At 43.9% G+C, this 25,826-nt stretch overlaps 1 protein-coding gene across 2 annotated transcripts in view; it reads right to left on the minus strand.

Moving 5' to 3' along the window:
• slc25a21 (solute carrier family 25 member 21) overlaps positions 1-25,826 on the minus strand; it is a 730,433-nt gene that overhangs the window by 120,586 nt on the left and 584,021 nt on the right. For both annotated transcript variants that reach the window (XM_086003353.1, XM_086003352.1), the window contains exon 4: positions 15,441-15,524. In XM_086003353.1, coding sequence (XP_085859479.1) covers positions 15,441-15,524 — 84 coding nt within the window. The remainder of the gene's footprint in view (positions 1-15,440; positions 15,525-25,826) is intronic.

A 25,826-nucleotide genomic window follows, 5' to 3' on the forward strand; every position in this document is an offset into this window, starting at 1 on the left:
CGACTTCGCTTTAGCAGCCACCCTCAACCAGGATGGGCGGCCCGTGGCCTTTTTCTCAAGAACCCTCCAAGGGCCCGAGATCAGGCACTCCTCGGTAGAGAAGGAGGCCCAGGCCATAGTGGAGGCAGTGCGGCACTGGAGGCACTACCTAGCCGGCAAACGCTTCACCCTGCTTACCGACCAGCGGTCGGTAGCCTTCATGTTTAACAACAAACAGAGGGGGAAGATCAAGAACGACAACATTCTCAGGTGGCGGATCGAACTCTCCATGTTTGAGTACGACATAATATATAGGCCGGGGGCCCTCAACGAATCCCCCGACGCCCTATCACGAGGGATGTGTGCCAGCATCCAGGGGGACAGGCTACAGGGCCTCCACAATGGCCTCTGCCACCCGGGGGTCACCCGGCTATTCCACTTTATAAAATCCCGTAACCTGCCCTATTCCATCGAGGAGGTCCGGTCTATGACCAGGGACTGCCGCACTTGTGCGGAATGCAAGCCCCGTTTTTTCAGGCCCGACCGAGCCCACCTGATCAAAGCTACACGGCCATTCGAGCGCTTGAGCTTAGATTTCAAGGGACCACTCCCCTCCACCGGCCGCAATGTGTACTTCCTCAACATTGTGGACGAGTACTCCCGCTTCCCATTCGCCTACCCCTGCCCAGATATGACCAGTGCCACGGTCATCAAGTGCCTCGGCAACCTGTTTTGCACGTTCGGCATGCCCAACTACATCCACACTGACAGGGGGGCGTCGTTCATGAGCGATGAACTGCGCCAATACCTGCTGTCAAAGGGGATAGCCACGAGTCGGACCACTAGTTATAACCCCCGGGGTAATGGGCAAGTGGAGAGGGAGAACGCGACAGTGTGGAAGGCGGTCACCTTAGCACTAAGGTCTAAAGGCCTCCCCACCTCCCGCTGGCAGGAGGTCCTCCCAGACGTACTCCACTCGATAAGGTCGCTATTGTGTACTGCTACTAACGCCACTCCTCACGAGAAGATGTTTGTTTTTCCCCGCAAATCAACCTCAGGGGTATCCCTACCCTCGTGGCTCTCCGCCCCAGGGACAGTCCTGTTACGGAAACATGTGAGGGGCCACAAAACGGATCCCCTCGTGGAGGCAGTACACCTACTCCACGCAAACCCACAGTACGCGTACGTCAAGCACGCCAACGGGCGTGAAGACACCGTGTCCATAAAGGACCTCGCCTCGGCAGGAAGCAACGACGACGACCCATCACCACCACCCCCAGAAGAACCTCCACCATTCCCAGAGGTATCCTCACCACCCCCAGAAGTACCTGCAACACCCCCAGCACATGGGTATGCCCAGGAGGGCACCACGGACTCCCGGTCGGAACCCGAGGTACTGTTGCGATGTTCAGGAAGGACTATCACACCCCCGGACAGACTAAATCTGTAGAAGGGGTGAATGTGATGAAATATATGCCTTCATCAGCCTATGTGTTTTACCTGTGTGTTTCACCTGCTTGTATTGTGTGAACCGCCCCCTTTTGTTCCTATTGTGTGTATTGGCTACGCCCCTGTTTTTTGCCATATAAAGGTCTCAGGAGCTGGATGAGTCATTTCCTACCAGACGCCCGATGTGGGAAGACCTGTAATGCTGCTATGTTCTTAGTGATTAAAAGCCTTAGTTGAATCCTTTAAATTCCTTGTCTTTGAGTTATTGAAGGCACATCAATCACATCCCCATCTCACTAGCCACCCATCACACTCACCCTCATCCTAGTGCAATCATACCAACTAACAACACACAAGGGTAGGCACTTGGGTGTTTTATGCAATGTTCATGTAAAGTTTCTGTTAATGTGGTGTCAAACATTGAAACCTTTATTTTCAACAATTTGCATTCTTGGACAGATTTGTGTGCACCTTTGGAGGTGGCTTAGTGAGTTGCAATGAATGGTGAGACATAACGGTACCCCCCACAATGGTGATGAGTGTGAAAGGAATGGCTTGGGCATTGTAGGGATGCTTTATGTTGTTGGTGTGGGGTGATGCCAACCTGGCGCATCATGTGACAGCCAGGGTGTACAGCATCAGGTGAAGTAAATCTGGCCATGGTGAAGCCATCCATGGCCTCCCGGGCAGCAATGTGGTTGGGTGCTGATGCCCTGTGTCCTGTGCAGCATCAGGTGATTGTGGAGAAGGTTGGTGTTGTTGTTGTTGGTGCTGGTGTGCCTGGTGCTGCTGGTGTTGGGGTTGATTGTGGTGGGATTCTGAGGTCCAAGGTGGAAGAGTATAAAGGGCACCCATGTTGATGGAATAGATGGCAGGTGAAGTAGAGATGACAGAAGTGATCTGCCAATGGTGAAAGAGGTAATAAGGTCAGCCTGGATGGAGACTTGTGTAAAGACTTGCAGCATGCTGAATCTGTTGTAGAAATGCAGTGAGGAAGGTTTTGTGGCTGATGGAAGATATCTCTGTAAGGTGGGAGCTTTTACTTTACATTTGAAGCTGTCAACACAACAGCTGATTCAATGCCCACTGAACTCCCACCTCAGCTTGACAGACGTGATCCATGACCAGTGTGGACCCTGTGGGCGAGCTGTCAAATGCAGAAGGTGAGCTGAAATTCATTCTTAAGTGGCTCTAAACAAGCCTCTAATTACCTGAATTGGGGCCCCTGCTGTGATCCCGCCATTACGTGTCGGGTCTGCTCAGCGCTTACAGACCCGACATCGGGGAAAGACACGTGGTGGCGGGTTCACAGCGGGGTCCTGACCTGTTGGGGAAAAAAAACACTTTCCCACCCGACCCGCCACTGATTGCGTCCGCTGACCCCCCTCGCAAAATCCAGCCCCAAGTGTTTGTTCGTTAATATTACCAACAGTAATTTCTATGCTCTACCTTTTCTCTATCATATTTCTTTTCTTCCCACCATTTTCCCTGTAGCTCTTCTTTGATCTTGCTCTCACTCTCATCCTTTTAAGAGGAATCAGACTTGTGTGCACAAAGAATGCTGACCAGATTGATAGGGATAACTCCTGCTTGACCAGCACTGATCACAATACAAGTCACACTGGTGTACAAACTTGAGTGATGGAAATATATTTAAGAGTGTGCATAATACCCATACATTTATGGCAATTTCAGCTGAACTGGAAGCCTCATTAGCAGAGGCGGTAAGGATGGTTGGTGTGGGAAATCTAAATTATTGTGAAGCTGAATGAGTCAGTCTGCAATCCCAAGCAGGCTAAACCTGACCTGGGAGTGCTTGATGGTGATACTAGGCCCAAAAGTGGTGAACCAAAAATTATTGTGCAGCATTGCTGTACCACACACTGATGGACACAACAGTAACATTTAATTAATATAATCTGGGTTGTATAGATCTGTAATCAGTAGCACGCGGAAATAAAGAAAAATAAATGCTGTAGCTTTTGCTACAAGTTTAACATTTATAATAATTTTCTTTATTCATAAAGAAAGATCCTTAATTTCCTGCTATTAATTAGTATTTATGCGTACATCAGGTAAAGAGGATATATTTCTTCAAAGGACAGCTGATGTTGAGATGGAATTTCCCTACAGTCCTTATTAGAATTCCTGTGATTGGAATAAAACTTTGATAAAAGTCATTGGCTTGAAACTTTTACTGTCAGTTATGGTTCACAGAAATTCACTGTATGGAAATATCAATTGTGGTTCTAAACATCAGAGTTTAGTTTAGCTTACTGATACAAACTTGAGCTTCTAACTGAGCGAGGGGAGGACGGGGGGGAGGGGGGATCTGTGATACCGTTAAAACTTCAAGGCATAAGATGTCCTATAAATCAGTTTAAACGAGACATACTTCAAATTTCAGGTCTAATAGTGGTATGTTGAACTGCAATTGGCGTTTCTGAACATTGGCTTGTCACACCAAGCAGCTAACTGAAAGCTGATCACTCTCATGAGGGCAACATAACGCAAGCGCTTTACTACTTTGCACAAGTCGCAATATCCAGGAAAAGTAAAACTATACACTTATTAAAAAAAGTGAACTATACATATTGAAGAGAGTGAATGTAAAATAAGATACATAACAAGACCAAGAATGACAGCTTAAGCTGGAAACTCTGTAATATGGGTTATTTTAAAGTACAGTGTTCTTTATATTTTTCTGTGATTGCTTTTTTTTTACTAATTTTACGGAATACAGTAAAACCTTTTTAAAATAATCAATTGCAACACAATTTCTAACACCAGCTGATTCAATCGTTCCATGGATTTTTTTAAATCATACATTATTACGAACATAAACTTTCCTTCATCAGTCCATTTATAGAATTGTAGCACTCCCACTATATTCACCCCAGAATGTAGGTGTTATTGTCTCATCAATAGTTAATGATATTTCCACTATAGCTGGCAGCAATTATTGTAATTTAAAATTCTTGTCATAATGAGGATTCACATTTATTCAAATATTTAACATTTGGATGGTAAATGCCTGTAATTTACAGGCAATAATAAAGTTGAAGGCATGTCCATATTAGGACATTCATCAGCTTAGTCTGTTTTAATATTTGGCTTCATCTCACAACAACATATTTCCATAGTGAAACACTAATATATGCTCATCTTCTCATTCACTGTTGCCTAACTGACCATTAGCTGCATCTAATCTTGTGAATATGTACATAAGAACATAAGAAATAGGAGCAGGAGTAGGCCATTCAGCCCTTCGAGCCTGCGAGCCTGCTCCGCCATTCAATGAGATCATGGCTGATCTTCTGCCTCAACTCCATTCAGCGGCCCTATCGCCATATCCCTTGATGCCCTTACTAGTCAGAAATGTATCGACTTCTGTTTTGAATATACCAATGACTGAGCCTCCACCACCCTCTGGGGTAGAGAATTCCAAAGATTCACCACCCTCTGTGTGAAGAAATTTCTTCTCATCTCAGTCCTGAATGGCCTACCCTTTATCTTGAGGCTGTGGCCCCTGGTTCTAGACTCCCCAGCCAAGGGAAACATTTTCCCAGCATCCATCCTATCAAGCCCTGTAATAATTTTGTATGCTTCAATGAGATCCCCTCTCATTCTTCTGAATTCAAGAGAATACAGGCCAAGTTTACTCAATCTCTTCTCATACGACAGTCCCGCCATCCCAGGAATCAATCTCGTGAACCTTCATTGCACTCCCTCTGATGTAAAAAGACTACTGAGCACTTGGTTTGAGTATAAAACAAGGCTTTAATCAACTGTTTCACAACCATGAGATTCTAGTTACATCACTAGTTCCTGGTTACAAAAACGTCCTGAACAAGCTAGGCCCACACCCGAGTATTTATACTCCCTGGCCACCCAGTGTTATTTCATGAGTCATTTCTCCATGAATGATAAGATTTATGACACCCTCTATGGCAAGTATATCCTTCCTTAGGTAAGGAGACCAAAATTATACACAGTACTCCAGGTGTGGTCTCACCAAGGCCCTATATAATTGGAGTAAGACTTCTTTACTCCTGTACTCAAATCCTCTTGTAATGAAGGCCAGCATACCATTTACCTTCCTAATGGCTTGATACACCTGCACATTCACTTTCAGTGACTCATGTACAAGGACACCCAGGTCCCTTTGAGCATCTGCATTCCCCAATCTTTCACCATTTAGGAAATACTCTGCCTTTCTGTTTTTTTCTACCAAAGTGGATAACTTCACATTTATCCACATTATATTCCATCTGCCATGTTCTCGCCCACTCACTGAGCCTGTCGAGATCCCCTTGAGGCCTCTTCACATCCTCTTCGCAACTGACACTGACACCTAGCTTTGTATCATCAGCAAATTTGGAAATGTTACATTTAGTCCCCTCATCCAAATAATTGATATAGATTGTGAATAGCTAGGGCCCAAGCACCGATCCTTGCGGTACACAACTTGTAACAGCCTGCCATCCTGAAAAAGACTCGTTTATCCCTACTCTTTGTTTTCTGTCTGTTAACCAATTCTCCATCCATGCTAGCATATTAGGACATTCCTAGTACCTAAGACTTGCGACTTAAAAAAATATCTTTTTTTATATCCCTCAGTAAAAGGTGTTGAAAAGTGTAGGTTTTGATGACAGCTGCTGGAAGGTGGTACTTGGTGGCTGGGTACAATAACACGCACTCATACATCCTAGGCTTAGTGATGACCATGATTAGGTTGCAGAGAAGAAAGCAGCTGCTGCTAAAGCTTTTCAACTCCACCTGACGGAATTCCTGCTCAATGGGACATGATGGGCAGGATTTTCATTCAGGAGTCGGGTGGGAGGCGGGGCTACAACTTTCGGGGTTATTGGTGAGTAAGTGCCGCTTGATAGCAATGTCGATGACACCTTCCATCACTTTGCTGATGATTGAGAGTAGACTGATGGGGCGGTAATTGGCCAGATTGGATTACTCCTGCTTTTTGTGGACAGGACATACCTGGGCAGTTTTCCACATTGTTGGATAGATGCCAGTGTTGTAGCTGTACTGGAACAACTTGGCTAGAGGCACTGCTAGTTCTGGAGCACAAGCCTTCAGCACGACAGCTGAAGCACTGAGAGTAGCAAGGGTACAGAACGTACTCTGGGTGGGTGACTTCAATGTCCATCCCCAAGAGTGGCTTGGTAGCACCACTACTGACCGAGCTGGCCGAGTCCTGAAGGGATGTTGTCGGGGCCCATAGCCTTTGCTGTATCCAGTGCATCAGCCGTTTCTTGATATCACGTGGAGTGAATCGAATTGGCTGAAGACTGGCTTCTGTGATGGTGGGGACCTCAGGAGGAGGCCAATATAGATCATGCAGTCGGCATTTCTGGTTGAAGATGGTTGCAAATGCTTCAGCCTTGTCTTTTGCCCTCATGTACTGGGCTCCACCATTCTTGAGGGTCACTTCTACCAATACTGTCATGGTCAGATGCATCTGCGACAGGTGGATTGGTGAGGACGAGGTCAGGTAGGTTTTTCCCTCGTGTTGGTTCTCTCAGCACCTGTCGCAGGCCCAAACTGGCAGCTATGTCCTTCAGGACTCGGCTAGCTCGGTCAGTAGTGGTGCTACCAAGCCACTCTTAGGGATGGACATTGAAGTCCCCCAACCAGAGTACATTCTGTGCCCTTGCTACTCTCAGTGCTTCTTCCAAGTGGTGTTCAACATGGAGGAGTACTGATTCATCAGCTGAGGGAGGGTGGTAGGTGGTACTCAGCAGGATGTTTCCTTGCCCATGCTTGACCGGATGCCATGAGACTTCTTCCACTTTTGGCACAAGTCCTCAGATGTTGGTGAGGAGAACTTTGCAGGGTCAACCGGGCTGGGTGTGCCATTGTTGTGTCAGTAGCCAGTGCCGAGGTCGATGCCAGGTGGTCTGTCCGGTTTTATTATTATTGTTGCTTGTAGTGGTTTTTTTACAACAGAGTGACTTGCTAGGCCATTTCAGAGGGCAAAAGAGTCAACCACATTGCTGTGGGTCTGGAGTCACATATAGGCCAGACCAGGTAAAGACGGCAGATTTCCTTCCCTAAAGGACATTAGTGAACCAGATGGGTTTTTACGACAATCTGATAGATTCATGGTCACCATTACTGATACTAGCTTTTAATTCCAGATTTATTTAATTAACTGAATTTAAATTCCCCAACTGCCGTGGTGGGATTTGAACTCACCAACAGTTGAGTGGATAAGGTTGAATAATTGTGGGAAAGGATATTTATGTGAAGTAGGAAGAGACTGGTTAGGGGACAGCGCTATGAGGAATCTTTGAGTTAATGGAAAAAGAGTTTGAGGCACCAATTAGAATGTAGTTAGAGATTAGAGAGGAAAGCTGGATAGCCATGAGCATAGTTTTGGTGACAGGCCATAATGGTAACTTGTTTTGAAGTGCACAATGTCACATGCTGTCAATTACTTTGGAGATGGTCAAGGCACAACAAATAATTTGCCGGGGCACAGTTACGGAGTGTGACATAGACAACTAGATCTGCAGGTGGACTGCTCATGATGAAAATCATAGTTAGTGATTGGGCCAAAACTATTAAGGTGATGAATAACTTGATAGTTAATCTTGGCTTCTATAACCTTAGAAAGTCTTACTATAAGGGCAATAGGACCAGCTATGTGAGCATAAGTAAATTTCCAGGTAATAGGAAAGATTGATTGGGAGTAAGAGAAATTGATGAGATAACACAGGGCAGGAATAAGTTTGGAGGCACACATCTTGAGGTACCGTTGGAACCAGAAGTCTTATTCAAGTTCAGAAAGCAAAGGATCCAACAGACCTGACAGGGGCAAAACTTGATGTGTGTCACAATAGCAGGACAGCATGGAACACTGGAGGAAGAAATTTAACAAAATCATTGCGCGCAGATTTGGAGGAGAAAAGTGAGCTAAACCACCCTGGGTCCGATTTTCCCGAAGGTGCGAGGAATTGTCGGGTTCCCCGAATGTCGGGTTCCGACCCGAATCTAAATGGGTCAGCCAGCTGCACGCAATTTTCGCTCAAGTGGCCAATTTATTTCCAGTGCGTGGGCACCCTTGCTAATTGTCCATTTCCAGTCAGAAAGCCCCACAGTATGATGTCATCATTTGTGGTGCTTTCAAGGTCCAAAGCAAGCACTGCATCCTCTAAAGGCTTCCAAACGATCCATACAGGATGGCAGAGCAGCCTGCAGCAGCTGTGGCCAGTGCCAGACCCCGAGCTGCCTCCAAATTCGACAAGGCTTCACTGCAGGCATTATTGGATGGGGTTAGGGCCCACAGGGAGGTCCTCTTCCCTAGGTCAGGGAGGAAGAGGCCTCCCACTGAGACCAAGGCTGCGTGGATGCAGGTGTCAGCAGATGTCAACTTGCTGGGAGTCACCAGAAGAACCTTGGCAGTACATCTCTAACTCCTTCCTTTACTCCCCCACAGTACCATCCAGAGCCCCCGTCCCCACTGTGGAGGAGGAAGAGGCTGTGCAGCCAGACTCCTCAGAGGAAGCTCCAACCTCTGAGGGCGCAGCGTCAGCAGAAGTAAGCGCACCCAGCACCAGCGCAGACACTCACACCTCGGGGGTACCTTTGGGACATAGAGCAGTGTTGTCACCTGGTGTTTCACAGCTCACAAGTGAGCATCAGCAGATTGTGGAGACAGGGACAGCAGTGGAGAGTCCTCGCCGGAGGGCGCAGGACTCTGCCAGCTCAGCTCAGCTCAGCTGCATGTCGACCCTCTGCCTATGGGTCCATCCGCAAGAGAAGAGGTGATGGATCTCCATGCACAGATGCAGGAGTCTCTGGCAGGTTTTGTCTCCAGGGTCGCTGCGAGTGTGGAGCGAATGGAGGAGTCCATAGCGAAGATGAGCTGAGCCTTTGCGTAGTCATTGACGCATGAACGCATCACCATGGAAAGGTTGGCACCCTCCATGGAGGAGATAAGTCACCAGGGTATGGAAAACATGATGAGTGTTCATAATAGAATGACATCTCTTGAGGAGCGATGGGCATCTATTGAACAGAGAAACCAGACCTTCATGGAAGTCCTTCTGAGTAGGACTGCCAGTGCAGATACGGGTCCCCATGGCCCCCTGATGCGCAGCAAGGTGCTCTCAAGCCACATCCAAGTGCTGGCCCCTTCTGGCCTGTGCAGCTTCAGGTGAGTGAACAGCAGCCTGGCGCTCCTGCTGCTGATGCTGTTGTTCCTGGTTCTGCTTCTGACGCCTCTGCTGATGGAGATCCTCTAATGGCATGAAGGGAAGGGAAAAAAGGCCTCCCATACTTCTGGTAGATGCCTCCGTTGAGGAAGCGCTGAGTGAGGGTACTGAGAGGTGCTTCCCAGGAGCTCACATTGGAGAAGTGTGTGAGGCTCCAACCTTCCACAGCTGTGTCTAAGCCTTCAACAAGTTGCCCCAAGCCTTCAGCAACAAGGTCTTGCAGCCTACAAACACTGGCTGATTTAATCTCTTCAGTCCTGATTGACCTGCAGCTGAAAGCAAGCAAGCCAATTTTGTTCATGCCAGGTTTCATCAGCGGTGTTCCCACCAGGCGTGTTTTATGTGGGGAAAGGCTAAAAATTCCAAGGGACCCTGAAAATAGGATTAAACATGCCAATTATTGGTGATTAGGCTCCCGCCGACCATTCCCGCCTGCTGCGGGCGGGACTGATTCGGGTCGCGCTGAAACATGGGGGCGAAAGTCGGGCGGGGCGGGGAATCGGGCGGGGGGGTCGCGACCCCCTATTTCTGCGATTTTCAGCCCCCCGCCCGCCTGAAACCCCGCCCGACGGCTCCGGGAAAATCGGGCCCCCTGTTTCCCATTAGGTTGGAAGAGGGGTGCCAAGGTGGATTCACAGAAGTAACAGGAGACAACTTGACAAAAGAGTTGAAGGAGTGGCTGCTGGAGGGACAGGAAGATAGCAGTTGTACTTCTTTTCAATATAAGTTGTATTTAGCAATCTAATAGTGAGCGTACAGAGGTTACAAGCAGGCATAAAATTAGTTTAGCCTGTTTATTTGCACTAGTTTGTATTTTCTGGTTTATCCTGTTTAAATTTGTGGTCTTGGAAGTTTGGAAAGACCTGATCTTAGTGCTGTTGCCTCATTAATGGATAAATTCTCAATCAGAACTTCAAGATCTGTTAGTATTAGCAATCTGAGATTCATGCAAATTAATGGGAACATTGATTTAAATGTTATATGTGGCCCAACCACCATTGTATGCACTAAGTGGCCCATGAAGACAAAAAGCTTGTACACCACTAATCTCAGGGATTCGATGATCATGGATATGGGTTGGCTGATTGGTGGTTTCCTGCATGATCATTCTTCAATGTGTTTAAGATTGCATGTAAACTGCAGCTATCAGTCTGAGACTAGTGGGTGTAGTCCAGGTTCCAGCCAGGCAGAGCCCTTTGATTTCTGTTTTGCTAGAAGTTTAACTGTCTTGTTTGGGAGAAAACTCTACTCATGCCTGGATTCATTCATAGGCAGAGCTATTTCCCTAAAGGTAGACATTTAAATTAAGGTCAAGTAGGTTTACAAAGTGTCCAGGGGGTCCAACTGTATCAAACCACAGCAGTGTGAGACTACTGCCTCCGGTGAGTTTGACGCCACTTCTCTCAAGTCAGGTCAGACCCTGACACGGGATTTATTTTGTCAGTTTAGCTTCGGGAATTTCTTTTTCCGACACTAATCTTGCAGTAGAAATGCACCCTAACGCTTTTATCACTGTCTGCAAAGTTATGAGTTCAACTGTTCTAAAACAAACCAAGAAAAGGGAAAGTCCATTGTTACATTTGGTGATGATCAGATAAAGCATCTATTCTAAATTCTGCATTGTCAATTCAATTGTGCTTTATTGGATTTTCAGCAAATTTGTCTTGTGAAAAATTCTTTGGCTTTTGAAACTGGGTGTGTAATGATTAAAACTCTAACTAGCTTCACCAAGGTATCCATTTAACATAAGATTATTTACATATTTAGGTTTTAACATTGGATTTTGAGCATTAAACAGGTTTTACTGGTAACTAATAATCAATCTTCAATTCATTCATTTTAATTTCTAAGTTTGTAAAGTATTATCTCCGCATAGCTGGCTCTCTTGTTTCTGGGCCTGTACTGATCTTGATAAATGCTAATGAATAGTGGTGTAGTTTGTTTATCTGTTCTCCTCCTATTTCCTTCTTAAGGGCAACTAGGGATGGGCAATAAATGCTGGCCTTGCCAGCAATGCCCACATCCCATGAATGAATTTAAAAAAAATTCCCATTGCTTCCACCTTCTTCAAAGTAGGGAAGACCAGCTGAGATTTGTACCGTGTTATCTGAACAATGCTTGATTCTTGTCCTTCAACTGACAGACTTGATCCTACTTCCTATCTTTCTGTGGTAAAATGCAAATAATACAGTTGAAGATTGCATTAAGAGAAGGTTTAAGTGATGCCCTTTCTGTTCATCATCTGAAGGTTTCCATATAAGTTGATTGAAGCACTTGAGGCACTTTTCCAGTTTTAAGGTTGACTACACTAACTGCTAGTCTTCTTGTTGAAATAAAAGAAAAGCATTCTGCCTACAGTGATATAAATATGCATTAAATTTGTTTTTTTTGTGTTCATAAGTAGGCACAGAATTATCCAGAGTTAGAACATGTGACATTACACAAGCACCTTACTGCCAACATGGTCTAGATGAGGAATTAATTATTTTTAAATTCCTATCTCCATCCACTGTTCATTTTAAGGCACAAATGTAACATTTAGCCATTTCATTGATAGTAAGCTCTTATTTATTTTAGTCTTGATAAGTGGTGATTATATACTGTAGTTAGATTGCAGACAGCAAAAGTTAACCCACTGGGAATACATCTGTTTATTGAGAGCTGACAGTTTTATAGCCTGCATAAACTTGATCTTGTGCTAGTACCAGGAGCAAAGATGAATGTTTGCATGTGGCAACATAAAAGTGATTAATGGGTTATTTTATTATCTCTGTAAGACACTACCTTACTGGCATCTATAAACTTAGATAACTGGGTTTAAGATCAATTGTTTTGGTAATTAACTTGTTTGTGGAATAAAATAAATGTATAAGGAAAGATAATTGAGAAGACTGTTTTGTATAACTTCTGAACCTTCACCTTTTAGCTAAATGATTATACTGTCAAGCTGTGGTGGGGGGGAACTACTAAATCAAATTATACAGATGTTGCTGCTTAATTTAAAAATACAGAAAACATCTTTGTGATGTATGCATTTGTTTTCTTGCGTTTTGAGAATTTTTGTTCCCATCAATGAGGTGTCTAACATGTGCAGAAGCCCATGACCATGTTCAAAAGTCTCCCAAATCAAGCTAGCTGTAAATCTACACCCAGCTGTTGGGTTTTATTTTCCCAAAATAGAGCATGGACTCTTTCCCTGTAGGGACAGATCCTAGTTACCGAAGTCCAGGAGCTTAGGTGCAGTTTGGCAGAGGTGTACAGAGGGACACTGCTGGAGTTAAACCAGCTAAAACTGCACAGTTTACTCACATAAACTTCCCATGCTTGTCCAGTTAGGGCCACCTTACTTGTTTGGACATTGGCTTGCAAGGTTATCTGGAGCCAAATGGGAAGGATCCCTCCCGAGACAGGTCTACCCCTCCAGGTCCATTGACGAGGAAGCTGGCTGGTCAATCACTAGTGGTGCTCTGGGATATCACAGATGTTGCTGGTTCAGGTATTAATATACTGAGGCTACCACATAGGGTTGACTTGGTTCCAACTTTCCATCGTCTGAAGTATCAGCTTGGAGCCACCTCAACTCAAAAAAGACTCCACCTATGTCTATTCTAAGCTCGCAAGGAGGATTGTCATTAGTTGGTCATCAGATAACTGACAAGCATGAGTCTGAGCCCCATCTAGGTTGACAACAGGTACCAGGAATTCCAGTCCTGAGGTGAGAGTGACTGCCCTTGACATCAAGGCAGCATTTGACCGAGTCTGGCATCAAGGAGCCCTAGTAAAACTGAAGTCAATGGGAATTGGAGGGGAACTCTCCACTGGCTGGAGTCATATCTAGCACAAAGGAAGATGGTTGTGGTTGGAGGTCAATCATCTCAGCCCCAGGACATCGCTGCAGGAGTTCCTCAGGGCAGTGTCCTAGGCCCAACCATCTTCAGCTACTTCATTAATGACCTTCCATCCAACAGAAGGTCAGAAATGGAGATGTTCGCTGATGACTGCAGATTATTCAGTGCCATTCGCAACTCATCAAATAACGAAGCAGTCTATGCCCACATGCAACAAGACCTGGACGACATTCAGGCTTGGGCTGATGAGTGGCAGGTAACATTCGCGCCACAGAAGTGCCAGGCAATGACTATCTCCAACAAGCGAGAGTCTAACCACCGCCTGTTGACATTCAACGGCATTACCATCGCTGAATCCCCCACAATCAACATCCTGGGGGTCACCATTGACCAGAAACTTAACTGGACTAGCCACATAAATACTGTGGCAACAAGAGCAGGTCAGAGGCTGGTTATTCTGTGGCGAGTGTCTCACCTCCTGACTCCCCAAAGCCTTTCCACTATCTATAAGGCACAAGTAAGGAGTGTGATGGAACACTCTCCACTTGCCTGGATGAGTGCAACTCCAACAACACTCAAGAAGCTCGACACCATCCAGGACAAAGCAGCCCACTTGATTGGTACCCCATCCACCACCTTAAACATTCACTCCCTCCACCACTGGCATACCGTGGCTGCAGTGTGTACCATCTACAAGATGCACTGCAGGAACCCGCCAAGGCTTCTTCAGCAGCAACTCCCAAACCTGCGACCTCTTCCACCTAGAAGGACAAGGGCAGCAGGTGCATGGGAACACCACCACCTCCAAGTTCCCCTCCAAGTCACACACCATCCTGACATGGAAGTATATCGCCAATCCTACATTGTCACTGGGTCAAAATCCTGGAACTCCCTCCCTAACAGCACTGTGAGAGTACCTTCACCACACGGACTGCAGCAGTTCAAGAAGACGGCTCACCACCACCTTCTCAACGGCAATTAGGGATAGGCAATAAATGCTGGCCTTGCCCGCGACGCCCACATCCCAGGAACATCATAAACTTCCTTCAGATCACATGCACGCCGTGCTCACAACCTTCAGTACTCACATTCATTCCCACAACAATTGTGGATATAAAGTCTATGGGTAATTGTCAAACAGAACAGGTTACACACAGACTCCTCCTGAAACTTGGTAAATATCAGGCAATCTGATAATGCAATGATGAAATCACAGTGTCTTGATCGCCTGTATTCCCTTCAAAAGAACAATGATTCTTTTTCCTTTCAGTTCTGGCAGCCCGATGATATCTCACACAAGCATCCATCTTCATGTGAATGTCTGCAAGATATTCGATCATGAAGGGATCCCAGTGAAGCCTGATTCTCTTCTCACCCACATGCCCTTTCAAGCTGGGGTCCCTGGAGAGCGATCAGGAGGTGGAACCCTAGCTGATTGTGTTCCCTTCCTCGTTCAAGGTCAATAGTCGGGGCACAACTGCTGTCCAGGTTACATCAGCACAGACCAAGAATTAAAACTTAGTTTGTGGCTTTGTGCTACACCAGGCAGTGCCTCACTGGTCAATATTTATAGCGATATTACAGCATTGAAAAATAAATCCCCCTCCTCTGAGAACCTAGGGTAATTGATAAATGTTATAACAGTTATGTAACTCTCACTTTCCTTGTACATGCATCTTGTCTTATGAGTTATATCAAGGCTAGGGAGTTAAGAAAAGTTGCAATTGTCAGTCTAACCCTGAACAACTTATAACTTTAACTGCAGTAACTTCGATTGCATTATTTCATCAAACTTTACAAAAACTATTTCTCGAACTTTACAGAAATTATTTCTCAATGTACTACGGCTTTAGGGTAATTCTAACAAAACCAAATCAATGTTTTGTGCTGGTTATTAACAATGAATAATTGGAATCAAAATCTGTACCCTTCTTGACGAAAAATTGTTTTAAAGCAGTGGCCAAGACTCTTGTAACTGGTGGCATCACCTTTCCCTCTCTGAATTTGGAACCTAGGAAGCAAAGAAAATAAATTTAATAACTCCAGTTCAATAAATGAAGTAAGTCCAAGCTAGGTTTGTTCATTATTACCAAAATGTGGCTAAAGCATACCAGTAACAAATGTATGTGCATACATATTTATGTAGCAACAAACAAACTTCCTGTCGACTGCTCTCCAGATAAACAGGACCATGACAGTATAAATCTATGCCTGTATAGTTGAATACTGTTCTTTTAGTTTCTTTTAGTGTATCAGCTGTGGCTCAGTGGGTAGTACACTCGCCTCTGAGTCAGAAGGTTGTGGGTCCACTCCAGGGACTTGAGCACAAAAATGTAGGCCGACAGTGCAGTACTGAGGGAGTGCTGCACTTTCGGAGGTGCCGTCTTTCGGATGAGACGTTAAACCAAGGCCCCGTCTGCTCTCTCAGGTGGATGTAAAAGATCCCATGGCACTATATCGAAGAAGAGTAGGGGAGTTATCCCCGGTGTCCTGGCCAATATTTATCCCTCAATCAACATAACAAAAAACAGATTATCTAGTCATTATCGCATTGCTGTTTGTGGGAGCTTGCTGTGCACAAATTGGCTGCCATGTTTCCCACATTACAACAGTGACTACACTTCAAAATTACTTCATTGGCTGTAAAGCGCTTTGAGATGTCCAGTGGTCATGAAAGGCGCTATATAAATATAAGTTTTTCTTTCTTTCTTCCCTATAAATGCCCCAGAAATCAAGAATGACAATTCATATCCCCTTTCCATTGCTAAATATTTAAATTATGTTAAACATCTGAATTTCATACAGGTATTTTTACACAATGGGACAAAAATTCCTGTAACCAGTCAACGAACTCTCCTCGGATTGGACCTCCCTCCGGGGTCGGGGGTCGGAACCCCGGGGATCAGACCCCTCCCAGGATCATGGATCGGACCTACCTGGTCCTGCAGCATTCTCCGGAGTGCTCCCCACCCGACTGGAAGCCAAGCCTGTCAATCAGGCTGATTTCCAGGTGGGGAACCTGTCAGATTGAAAACTCTGCAGTATGCGGGGGAAACCCATCCGAAACTCCGTCCCCCCTGCCTATGTAAACCGCCCCTGTTGTTTTCCCGAAGCATCGCCGACAACAACTTTTGGATTTCCACATTTAATCGCACATCTGTGTGATGAAATATGCCATTCATCAGGCACTGTATTCCCTGTGTTTAGTTTAGTTTCAGTTTCATTTCCTTACCTGTATTGTATTGTGTGTAGGGCTCCGCCCATACCTGGCCCCTACTTAAGCAAGCCCCAGCGTGTCTCACAGCAGTACAGCAGATCTCTGGATGAGAGACACTTCTCCAATGTGTATTACTTTCTGAGTTAATAAAAGCCTTGCTTTGCTCCGTTAACGTCGAGTCTCGGATTCATTGAGGCACATCAATCTGCCCTCGCCTGAAGTTGCTGTGACATTTGCACATAAATAATAGCGAGTTCTATTAGCCTTGTCGTTACTTTGACAGCAATTTTTGGGCCAATGTGATGGATTAAATGACTGCAACAATTTTCTTTTTCTTTTTTGAATTGTCACAAAGCTAATATTTATCACCATTTTATGATTCAAACTATGCTCATCAGCAAGAAAGGAATTACAAAATATTTGTGCACTAGTGCTGCAAGCTTGTACTCTGAAGCACCGATACTGGGGCATTTTACTCCTTAATGCACCAGGAACAACACTTCCATTTGTTGGAAAATCAATTTTGTTGTTTAGTCCACCTTGTTTCTGAAGAGGTGTAACATTGGTGGCTCATTATTTCGAGGGGTTCAAATGAACGAGTATCCTAAAAACCCTTGTTTTATTCTCCTCCAAAAATAAAACAAGGAAGAGTTCATTAATTTATCATACAGACAATTTTGGTGTCAGCCAGTAGAGCAGCCCAGGTATATGGAAGTTACTTAGAAGTAACTAGCAATATAACATTTTAATTTTGGTTGTTATTAGTCTTTGTGCTGTGAATATAACAACAATCATGGGGTTTCAAAAATCATGACCAGCTTTGTAATCACGCAAGCCGCATGTGTGCTGGGCCTACTTGCCAGACACTGACCCAACTCCTCCCCCATCCATGATGCACAAATGAACACATCTCTCACTATTGGTAACAAGTAGGTGCATCGTTAGTTGATGGAAAAGCACATTCATTCCCACAACAATCATGGATAAAATGCATTTGGGTAAATGTCAAACTGAACAGGTTATGCACAGCCTCCTGCTGGAACTGGCGAAGTATCAGGCAATCTGAGCCCCCAGCTTAGAGACCTACTCATTGCAATCTCTCCCATTAATGCATTCTAAAAGGCAGGTTTACCAGCAAAACTTGACTAAAAGACAGCAACATTCCACCTTCAAACACTCTCAATGAAAGCCATCCACCTATCTTATTTCCATACAGAGCCACAGCCACTTCAACCTCCTGGTGCACAGTACCACCCACACACAAATAACCTTACCGCTACGGCAAAGCACATCCTTCCCCCCAACATCCAATTTTTCTACTTTTCTCTCCCCCTTATCCAAAGGTTTAATTTTTTTAGTGTAATTTTATATATGCCAGAATCCCTTTGGTATCTTGCCCACATATTCCTTCTTCAACGGTGAGCTTAGCAAATGAGTATGAGTGGGCTATTTGACCATGGAAGCTATCATAGACAATCTCGAACCTGCCTGTACCAGATATGCACACGAGCAAGGATTTTTACTCCCTCCACCAGGCGGGAATGGGGCAGTAGTGCTCTGCAAATGGCGGCAATACACTTACCGCCCCATTCACCGCCATTTTGGTTGGGGCCTATGCATGGGCGGCCCAGGCCTGTTTCAGGTGAGAGCCTATTTGTAATATGCTAATCAGGGTCATATGATTCATCGTGCACGCTCCCCCCATTGTTACCAGGTGATGAGCGGCCTATCCAGTGGTCCTTAAAGGGACCGCTGCACGCCATTCGGGAAAAGGAAAGTTGCCATTTTTAAAAAAGTTTAGTGGGGTCAGGAGGAGCATGAATGCCACACTCACGATCTCCTCCCCACCGAGGATAAATGCTTGGCTTGGCAAGCTGCCTGTGAGCACTGGAACAGCAGTCGCCAGCTTGCCAGCAGTATTGAAATGAGGTTCCGCCCTCCAAATGTCTCTGGCCTCTCGTCACGGACTTCAGACAGGAACGCCCAAAGTTAAAATCAAGCCCATAACACCCCAAAAAGGATGGCAGGATAGTGACTAGGAATGAAAATGCTAGCTGATTTTCTGCTTCCTCCGAAGGAGCAGCAAGGCCAGTTGTACAACCCCCACTGCCGTCCCAGTTCAGATCAGACCAAAATATAAAACTGTGGATGAATAATACCTCAGTGATAAAATAAAGGTCACCAACCATTTATAGCAATCTTGGGTTACAAGAATGATTCAAACGTGACAACATTACTCCTCTCCAGCGCTAGACCTATAAAGATCCTTTACTGTTTTAGGACTAGCCATCGAAGAACAAAGGAATGTTTCTAATATATGAGGTCAACTCCTTCTTACGTTTTCATAAATACCGTATCATGGACACTGCAGAGCATTCTGCTTATCACAGAGTCCTGCAAACAAAATCCATTTTGGGTGCTGCTCTAAGAGAGACAAAATGGAACAATTTTCAGACCTTGAGACAACATTAGATATTGACTGCTCGAAAGGGATTTTTAACGGAAGATGTATGGCTTCAGGTAACACCTATTTAAGGCTGATCTAGATCAAAATCTTAAACAGATGTTATGCAACTGCCAGTAAATTACACTAACTAGGAATAAGGGAAAATAGACTATGTTGGAGCTGTGATCCAGGGGCAGTTGTTCACTAAATTTCGTCAGATCTGAAAATAGTCGCCCCCCTCTCCACAATGATCAGAGTTCATTTATTTCCAGCTGAGAATTTTTAAAATTCATCATTATTATATTAAAGGATGTAATGTGTTGGGTTGAAATCTATCAAAATGGTTTGAGCATTTACCTATTTCTAAAAACTCTATAAGGTAAGTTCACCAATGCTGCACTCCCAGTGGAGAAGCCGCACTTAAGGGAGCACAGGTAGGAGATCGAGTTACTTTGCAGCCAATTCTCCAACCTGTGCTCTTTACAGTATGGCTTGACACTGGGAGTGTGGGTTTGGTGAATGTGCTTTTATATCCTTGCCTCAATTTGGTATTTTAGATAAATCATCACTAATATATAGCTAATTTTGTTAAGTGATAATTATTTTTTGTGTATTGATTGCATACATAGTTATACAAAATCGTAAGGAAAGAAATAGTCTTCATTTTCATTCGCAGTGGAAAGTGATAGTGAAGTTGCAATATATGGCAAGATTGGTTCTAAAACTAAGAACTCTTAATAACAAATATTTAGAAACTAATCATGTACTCCAAACGGAACTGCTTGTAAAACAAAGTATTAAATATTTCTGTGAAAGGAATACCAGTAAAAATGAAAACAAATTGTGTTTTCCAGATCTGTAAACTTAAAAGTGATTTTGCATAACTAGCCTTCACCCTAAATCCATTCATAGACATGATCTACATTACAGACCATGTCCAGTACATATTGGATGGAAATGCAAATAGACTTGTCATCTTTGAATTTGAGCTGAGCTCATGCCATTCATCTGATGGTGGGTGGTGTGTTTGTGTTTTAAAATCCAGTAAAGAGAAAGAAAAATGGCATTATCTAAATAACAACGGCAATAAAGTAACCTCTAACACCAAAATCTTTGATCAATGTTTTTAAATCTTTCAATTTAGCAACAGTTGAAAGCATGATTAGTTTTTCTTTAAATAAGGCAGAACGCAGGGTTAAATCAAAGATTTTTTTGTTTGGTCCCTCTAAATAATGGTAAAGGTAAAGCGGGTTGTCTTGAAGAACAGGGTGTGGAGATTGGGGGAGGGACTCAGGGTTGATTTTAATCTGTAAGTAACATTTTTCCAGATGACTACAAATTCACTTCATTAGGAATAACATATTTTGACACCAGCACAGCTGCCAACATTGAATTTATTTAATTCATTACCAGATTAATATTTGATTCCTTTCAAAGTAAGGGAAAAAATTGAAATTAATTTGTCTCTCCAGTAGGGCATTGGTCAACAGAAACCATAATCCAGTAGGTTTGTTTTTATAAATACTGCAGACAAGTACTACTTTTACTGTGGTTGGAAAGGAGCCATTTTTTTTAAAGAATCTAATTAACTCCATAAACAGTGAACTGAGGCTGACCAAAATTGTTTACAGAACTCACAGGGGAATCTGTTGGTTCCTGAAGATTTATCATTTTGCGTGTTGTAAAAGGTTCCTTTGACAATTGTAGGAATGCCATTCTTACTCAAAGCTTCAAATCCAACAATAATTAGTGAAATATTTTTAATGAAAAACAAATTAAACATGAGAAAGTGTAAATGCAGGATTATTTTGTCTGGTTCAAAATTCCTTCACTACCATGTGACTCAGCACTCTACCTAAACAAATAACTATTTATTACAAATGGTATTTTAGAATAAGATTAACAATAGCATTGAGAAGTATAAATCCTCTATTCAGTTTATAAATGATTTATTTCTCACATAGGCTATTTATGTATTATGGTCCCTGCTAGCAAACCTTCTCATGCCGCTTTCATTCAATGATTCATCAACGTGCTTTACTGATATGCAGAATACACACTGGATTCCGAGCAGCCCATACCACTGCCAACACTGAAGGAATAGCCCTTCTTCCCCCAAAGTGTATTTTTCAGTAAACTGCAGCAAACTTATAGGCCAGTTATATTTTAGTTTGTGTTGATATGAGGCAATTTTGGCATTGCTTGAACACTGCTGTGTAATTCAGGTGCAAAGTCATCAGCAGTACATTGCAGTGTAGCTGCAAACTTATGTGAGGACAATGTAAAGAAGTTGCCAAGCAGTCCATTGAACCACATGGGAATTTTTAATTGAAGGGAAATGAAACTGTGAGTCCATTTCTATGGAAATGTATTCAGTTCCCTGGCAGTATAATAGTGATTAAATGCATCCAGTGTTCCCACCAACCAAACTTCAGGAGCAATATCTCATCTATGTATTTTTATCTAATCTTTTTTTTGAGTAGAATACCAAACCTTAGCTGTCTCCCCTATTTTCTTGACGGGTTCTCCCAGTAGGTGTTATTCACATTCTGTGTTTTCCCTTTTGGAACCATAATTGTGATCTTTCTCAACTTTTTATTTCAAATGTCTGCACGGCGAATACCCATTTGAGATGTTTCTTATACAGTGTACAGAACTTTAGAAATAGATAATAGATTTGAACACTCAACCTCCACCAGTTGTTCTCCCTTCCCTTAGTTTTCTTTGTCATGTCTTAACTTGTCCTATAAAAGGGGTCGCTTCACCCTCAGCTTTCCCAGTTCCAAATAAGAGTTATATCCAACATTTTAACCTGTCTTTCTTTTTCAGTGCTGATTGTATTTCCAAAATTTCTGTTTTATTACTAAGTTCCACCATTCATAGGTTTCTTTTTGCCTCACTCAGATTTCCTGAGCTTCCTACTCAATAAATATGTACAGTGTAAAGGGCAAAGAGGGGGAGGAATTCCTGAAAGTGTACAAGAAAACTTTCTTGATCTGTGTGTTTCTAACCCAATGAGGAAGGAAGCAGTGCTGGATCTAATACTGTGGAGTGAAGTGCAGCAAGTGGAGCAGGTTTCAGTGGGGGAGCATTTGTGGAACAGTGATCACAATATCATCAGGCTTAGAATAGTTAAGGAAAAGGACAAGGAATAATCAAGCATAAAACTACTTAACTGGAGGAGGACTAACTTCACTGAGTTGAAAAAGGATCTGGCCCAGGTGGATTGGAATCAAAATTGGGAAGCAAAACGGTAAATATACAATGGGAGGCATTCGAGAGGTGGCTCGGGTACAGAGTAGACACATTCCCATGAGGGGAAAAGGAAAGGCATCCAAAGCTAGAGCTCCCTGTATGACTAAAGATGTGCGTCAAAAAAACAAGACAGAAAAAGGAGGCTCATGGCAAATGTAAGGTAAATAATACAGTACAGAATGAAGCTGAATATAGAAAGTACAGAAGAGTTTTAAAAAGGAATAAGAGGGACAAAGGAAGAGTATAAGAATAGATTAGTGGCTAACATAAAAGGTAGCCCAAAAGTCTTTTATAAACATATAGATAGTAAAAGGGTAGTCAAAGGAAGGGTGGGGCTGACTATGGACTAAAAAGGAGATATTCTTGTGGAGGTAGAGGGCATGGCTAAGGTACTAAATGAATAATTTGCATCTGTCTTCACTAAAGAGGATGCTGCCAAAGTCGCAGTAAAAGAGGAGTTACTAGCAATATTGGATAGGATAAAAATAGATAAAGAGGAGGTGCTTAAAAGGTTGGCAGTCCTCAAAGTAGAAGAGTCACCTGGTCCAGATGGAATGCATCCTTGGTAGCTCAGGGAAGTAAGGGTTAAAATTGCGGAGGCTCTGGCCACAATTTTCCAATCCTCCTTAGATATGGGGTTGGTGCCAGTGGACTGGGGAATTGTAAATGTTACAGCATAGCGGGTGTAACAGACCAACTCCTTGCCCATTGTAACTGACATGAGACGCGAGGCATTTGAGGCACGCCGGTGTGGAGGGAGTGAATGTTTAAGGTGGTGGATGGGGTGCCAATCAAGCGGACTGCTTTGTCCTGGATGGTGTTGAGCTTCTTGAGTGTTGTTGGAGCTGCACTCATCCAGGCAAGTGGAGAGTATTCCATCACACTCATTACTTATGCCTTGTAGATGGTGGAAAGGCTTTGGGGAGTCAGGAGGTGAGACAGTCACTGCAGAATACCCAGCCTCTGACCTGCTCTTGTTACCACAGTATTTATGTGGCTGGGCCTGTTAAGTTTCTGGTTAATGGTGACCCCCAAGATGTTGATGGTGGGGGATTTGGCAATGGTAATGCTGTTGAATGTCAAGGGGCGATGGTTAGACTCTCGCTTGCTGGACATAGTCATTGTCTGGCACTTGTGTGGCGCGAATGTTACCCGCCACTTATCAGCCCAAGCCTGAATGTCGTCCAGGTTTTGCTGCATACGGGCATGGACTGTTTCATTATCTGAGGAGTTATGAATGGTGCTGAACACTATGCAGTAATCAGCAAACATCCCCATTTCTGACCTTATGTTGGAGGGAAGGTCATTGATGAAGCAGCTGAAGATGGTTGGGCCTAGGCCACTGCCCTGAGGAACTCCTGCAGTGATGCCCTGGGGCTGTGATGATTGACCTTCAATCACCACAACCACCTTCCTTTGTGCTAGGTATGACTCCAGCCAGTGGAGAGTTTTCCCCCCGATTCCCCTTGACTTCAGTTTTACTAGGGCTCCTTTATGCCACACTCGGTTAAATGCTGCCTTGATGTCAAGGGCAGTCACTCTCACCTCACCTCTGGAATTCAGCTCCTTTGTCCATGTTTGGACCAAGGCTGCAATGAGGTCTGGAGCCGAGTGGTCTTGGCAAAACCCAAACTGGGCATCAGTGAGCAGGTGATGCACAATAGCATTGTTGATGACACCTTCCATCACTTTGCTGATGATTGAGAGAAGACTGATGGGGCAGTAATTGGCCAGATTGGCTATGCCCTGCTTTTTGTGGACAGGACATACCTGGGCAGTTTTCCACATTGTTAGATAGATGCCAGTGTTGTAGCTGGACTGGAATAGCTTGGCTAGAGGCGTGGCTAGTTCTGGAGCACAAGTCTTCAGCACGATAGCTGGGATGTTGTCGGGGCCCATAGCCTTTGCTGTATCCAGTGCGCTCAGCCGTTTCTTGATATCACGTGGAGTAAATCGAATTGGCTGAAGACTGACTTCTGTTATGGTGGGGACCTCAGGAGTAGGCCAATATGGATCATCCACTCGGCACCTCTAGCTGAAGATGGTTGCAAATGCTTCAGCCTTGTCCTTTGCACTCACGTGCTGGGCTCCACCATCATTGAGGGTGGGGATATTCATGGAGCCTCCTCCTCCCGTTAGTTGTTTAATGGTCCACCACCATTCGCAACTGGATGTGGCAGGACTACAGAGCTTTGATCTGATCCGTTGATTGTGGGATCGCTTAGCCCTGTCAATAGCATGCTGCTTCCACTTTTTAGCATGCATGTAGTCCTGAGTTGCAGCTTCTCCAGGTTGGCACCTCATTTTTAGGTATGCCTGGTGCTGCTCCTGGCATGCTCTTCTACACTCCTTATTGAACCAGGGTTGGTCACTTGGCTTGATGTTAATGGTAGAGTGAGGGATATGCTGGGCCATGAGGTTACAGATTGTGGTGGAATACGATTCTGCCGCTGCTGATGGCCCACAGAACCTCATGGATGCCCAGTTTTGAGCTGCTAGATTTGTTCTGACTCTATTGTTGTATGTGGAAATGTTTGGCTATTACTCTTTTTTGTTTGACTGCTTGCTTTCCTTGTGACAGGAGAGAATTGTAAAGTTTTCAGTCAAAAAATATCAATAAAGTAGAAATCAATAAAATGCACAGTACTTTTACTAAATACTTCACAATTTAGAATTGCTTTATCATTAGTAGGTAATATGCTGTTCTAGGTTTTACAAAAACTGGTTTTAATATTTTCATAATTGCATTTTAATTACATTCTTCTCACTTTAATATACGCAAATTGTGGTCTTAACTTGGTAGCTGAGCAGTTCCTATTGTGACTTTATTATTGCAGTTGAGATGAATCTTTTCCAACATTCAAACCTTGTGGATAAGTCTTAAAATGTCTCACTGCGCTGTAATCATCATCACATGTCTTTCCAATGTAAGATAAGGCAGCATGTTTGCCTTCATGTATGTTATGTACGTTAGGTATCTTGAACTAAAACAATAATTTAAATAAATTCAGGCAACATTATTAATAATACCTCTTCTGAACATCTAAAATTGACAGAAAGTGCTGAAGGACAAAATTACCCTTAGGGCTTTGAATCGTAGCCTTGGTTATGATTAGTCTCGACTCATTCAATAGACTGGTTTGGTTTTAACTTTAGGTAAGCATTTAAGTACAGCAGGATCCCGTTATCTACTGGAGATCACACAAGAATATAAAGTATTTTACGATGATCATTTTGAGACACATCTGCACAACTTGTGTTCCTATGCTACTTCTAAAGAGAACTTTAATTCTTTTTTTGTTCCTGCCAAGGCCCCTTTCTTTCATGTAGATTCAGTCATCCAGAGTCCAGTCTGCTCCTGGTCACTGTAAATGCTTCCGCATGATCAGGTGACA

The sequence above is a fragment of the Somniosus microcephalus genome, chromosome 12 (assembly GCF_052327205.1).
Source record: "Somniosus microcephalus isolate GS21.2 chromosome 12, FLI_Smic_1.0, whole genome shotgun sequence".
NCBI lineage: Eukaryota > Metazoa > Chordata > Chondrichthyes > Squaliformes > Somniosidae > Somniosus > Somniosus microcephalus.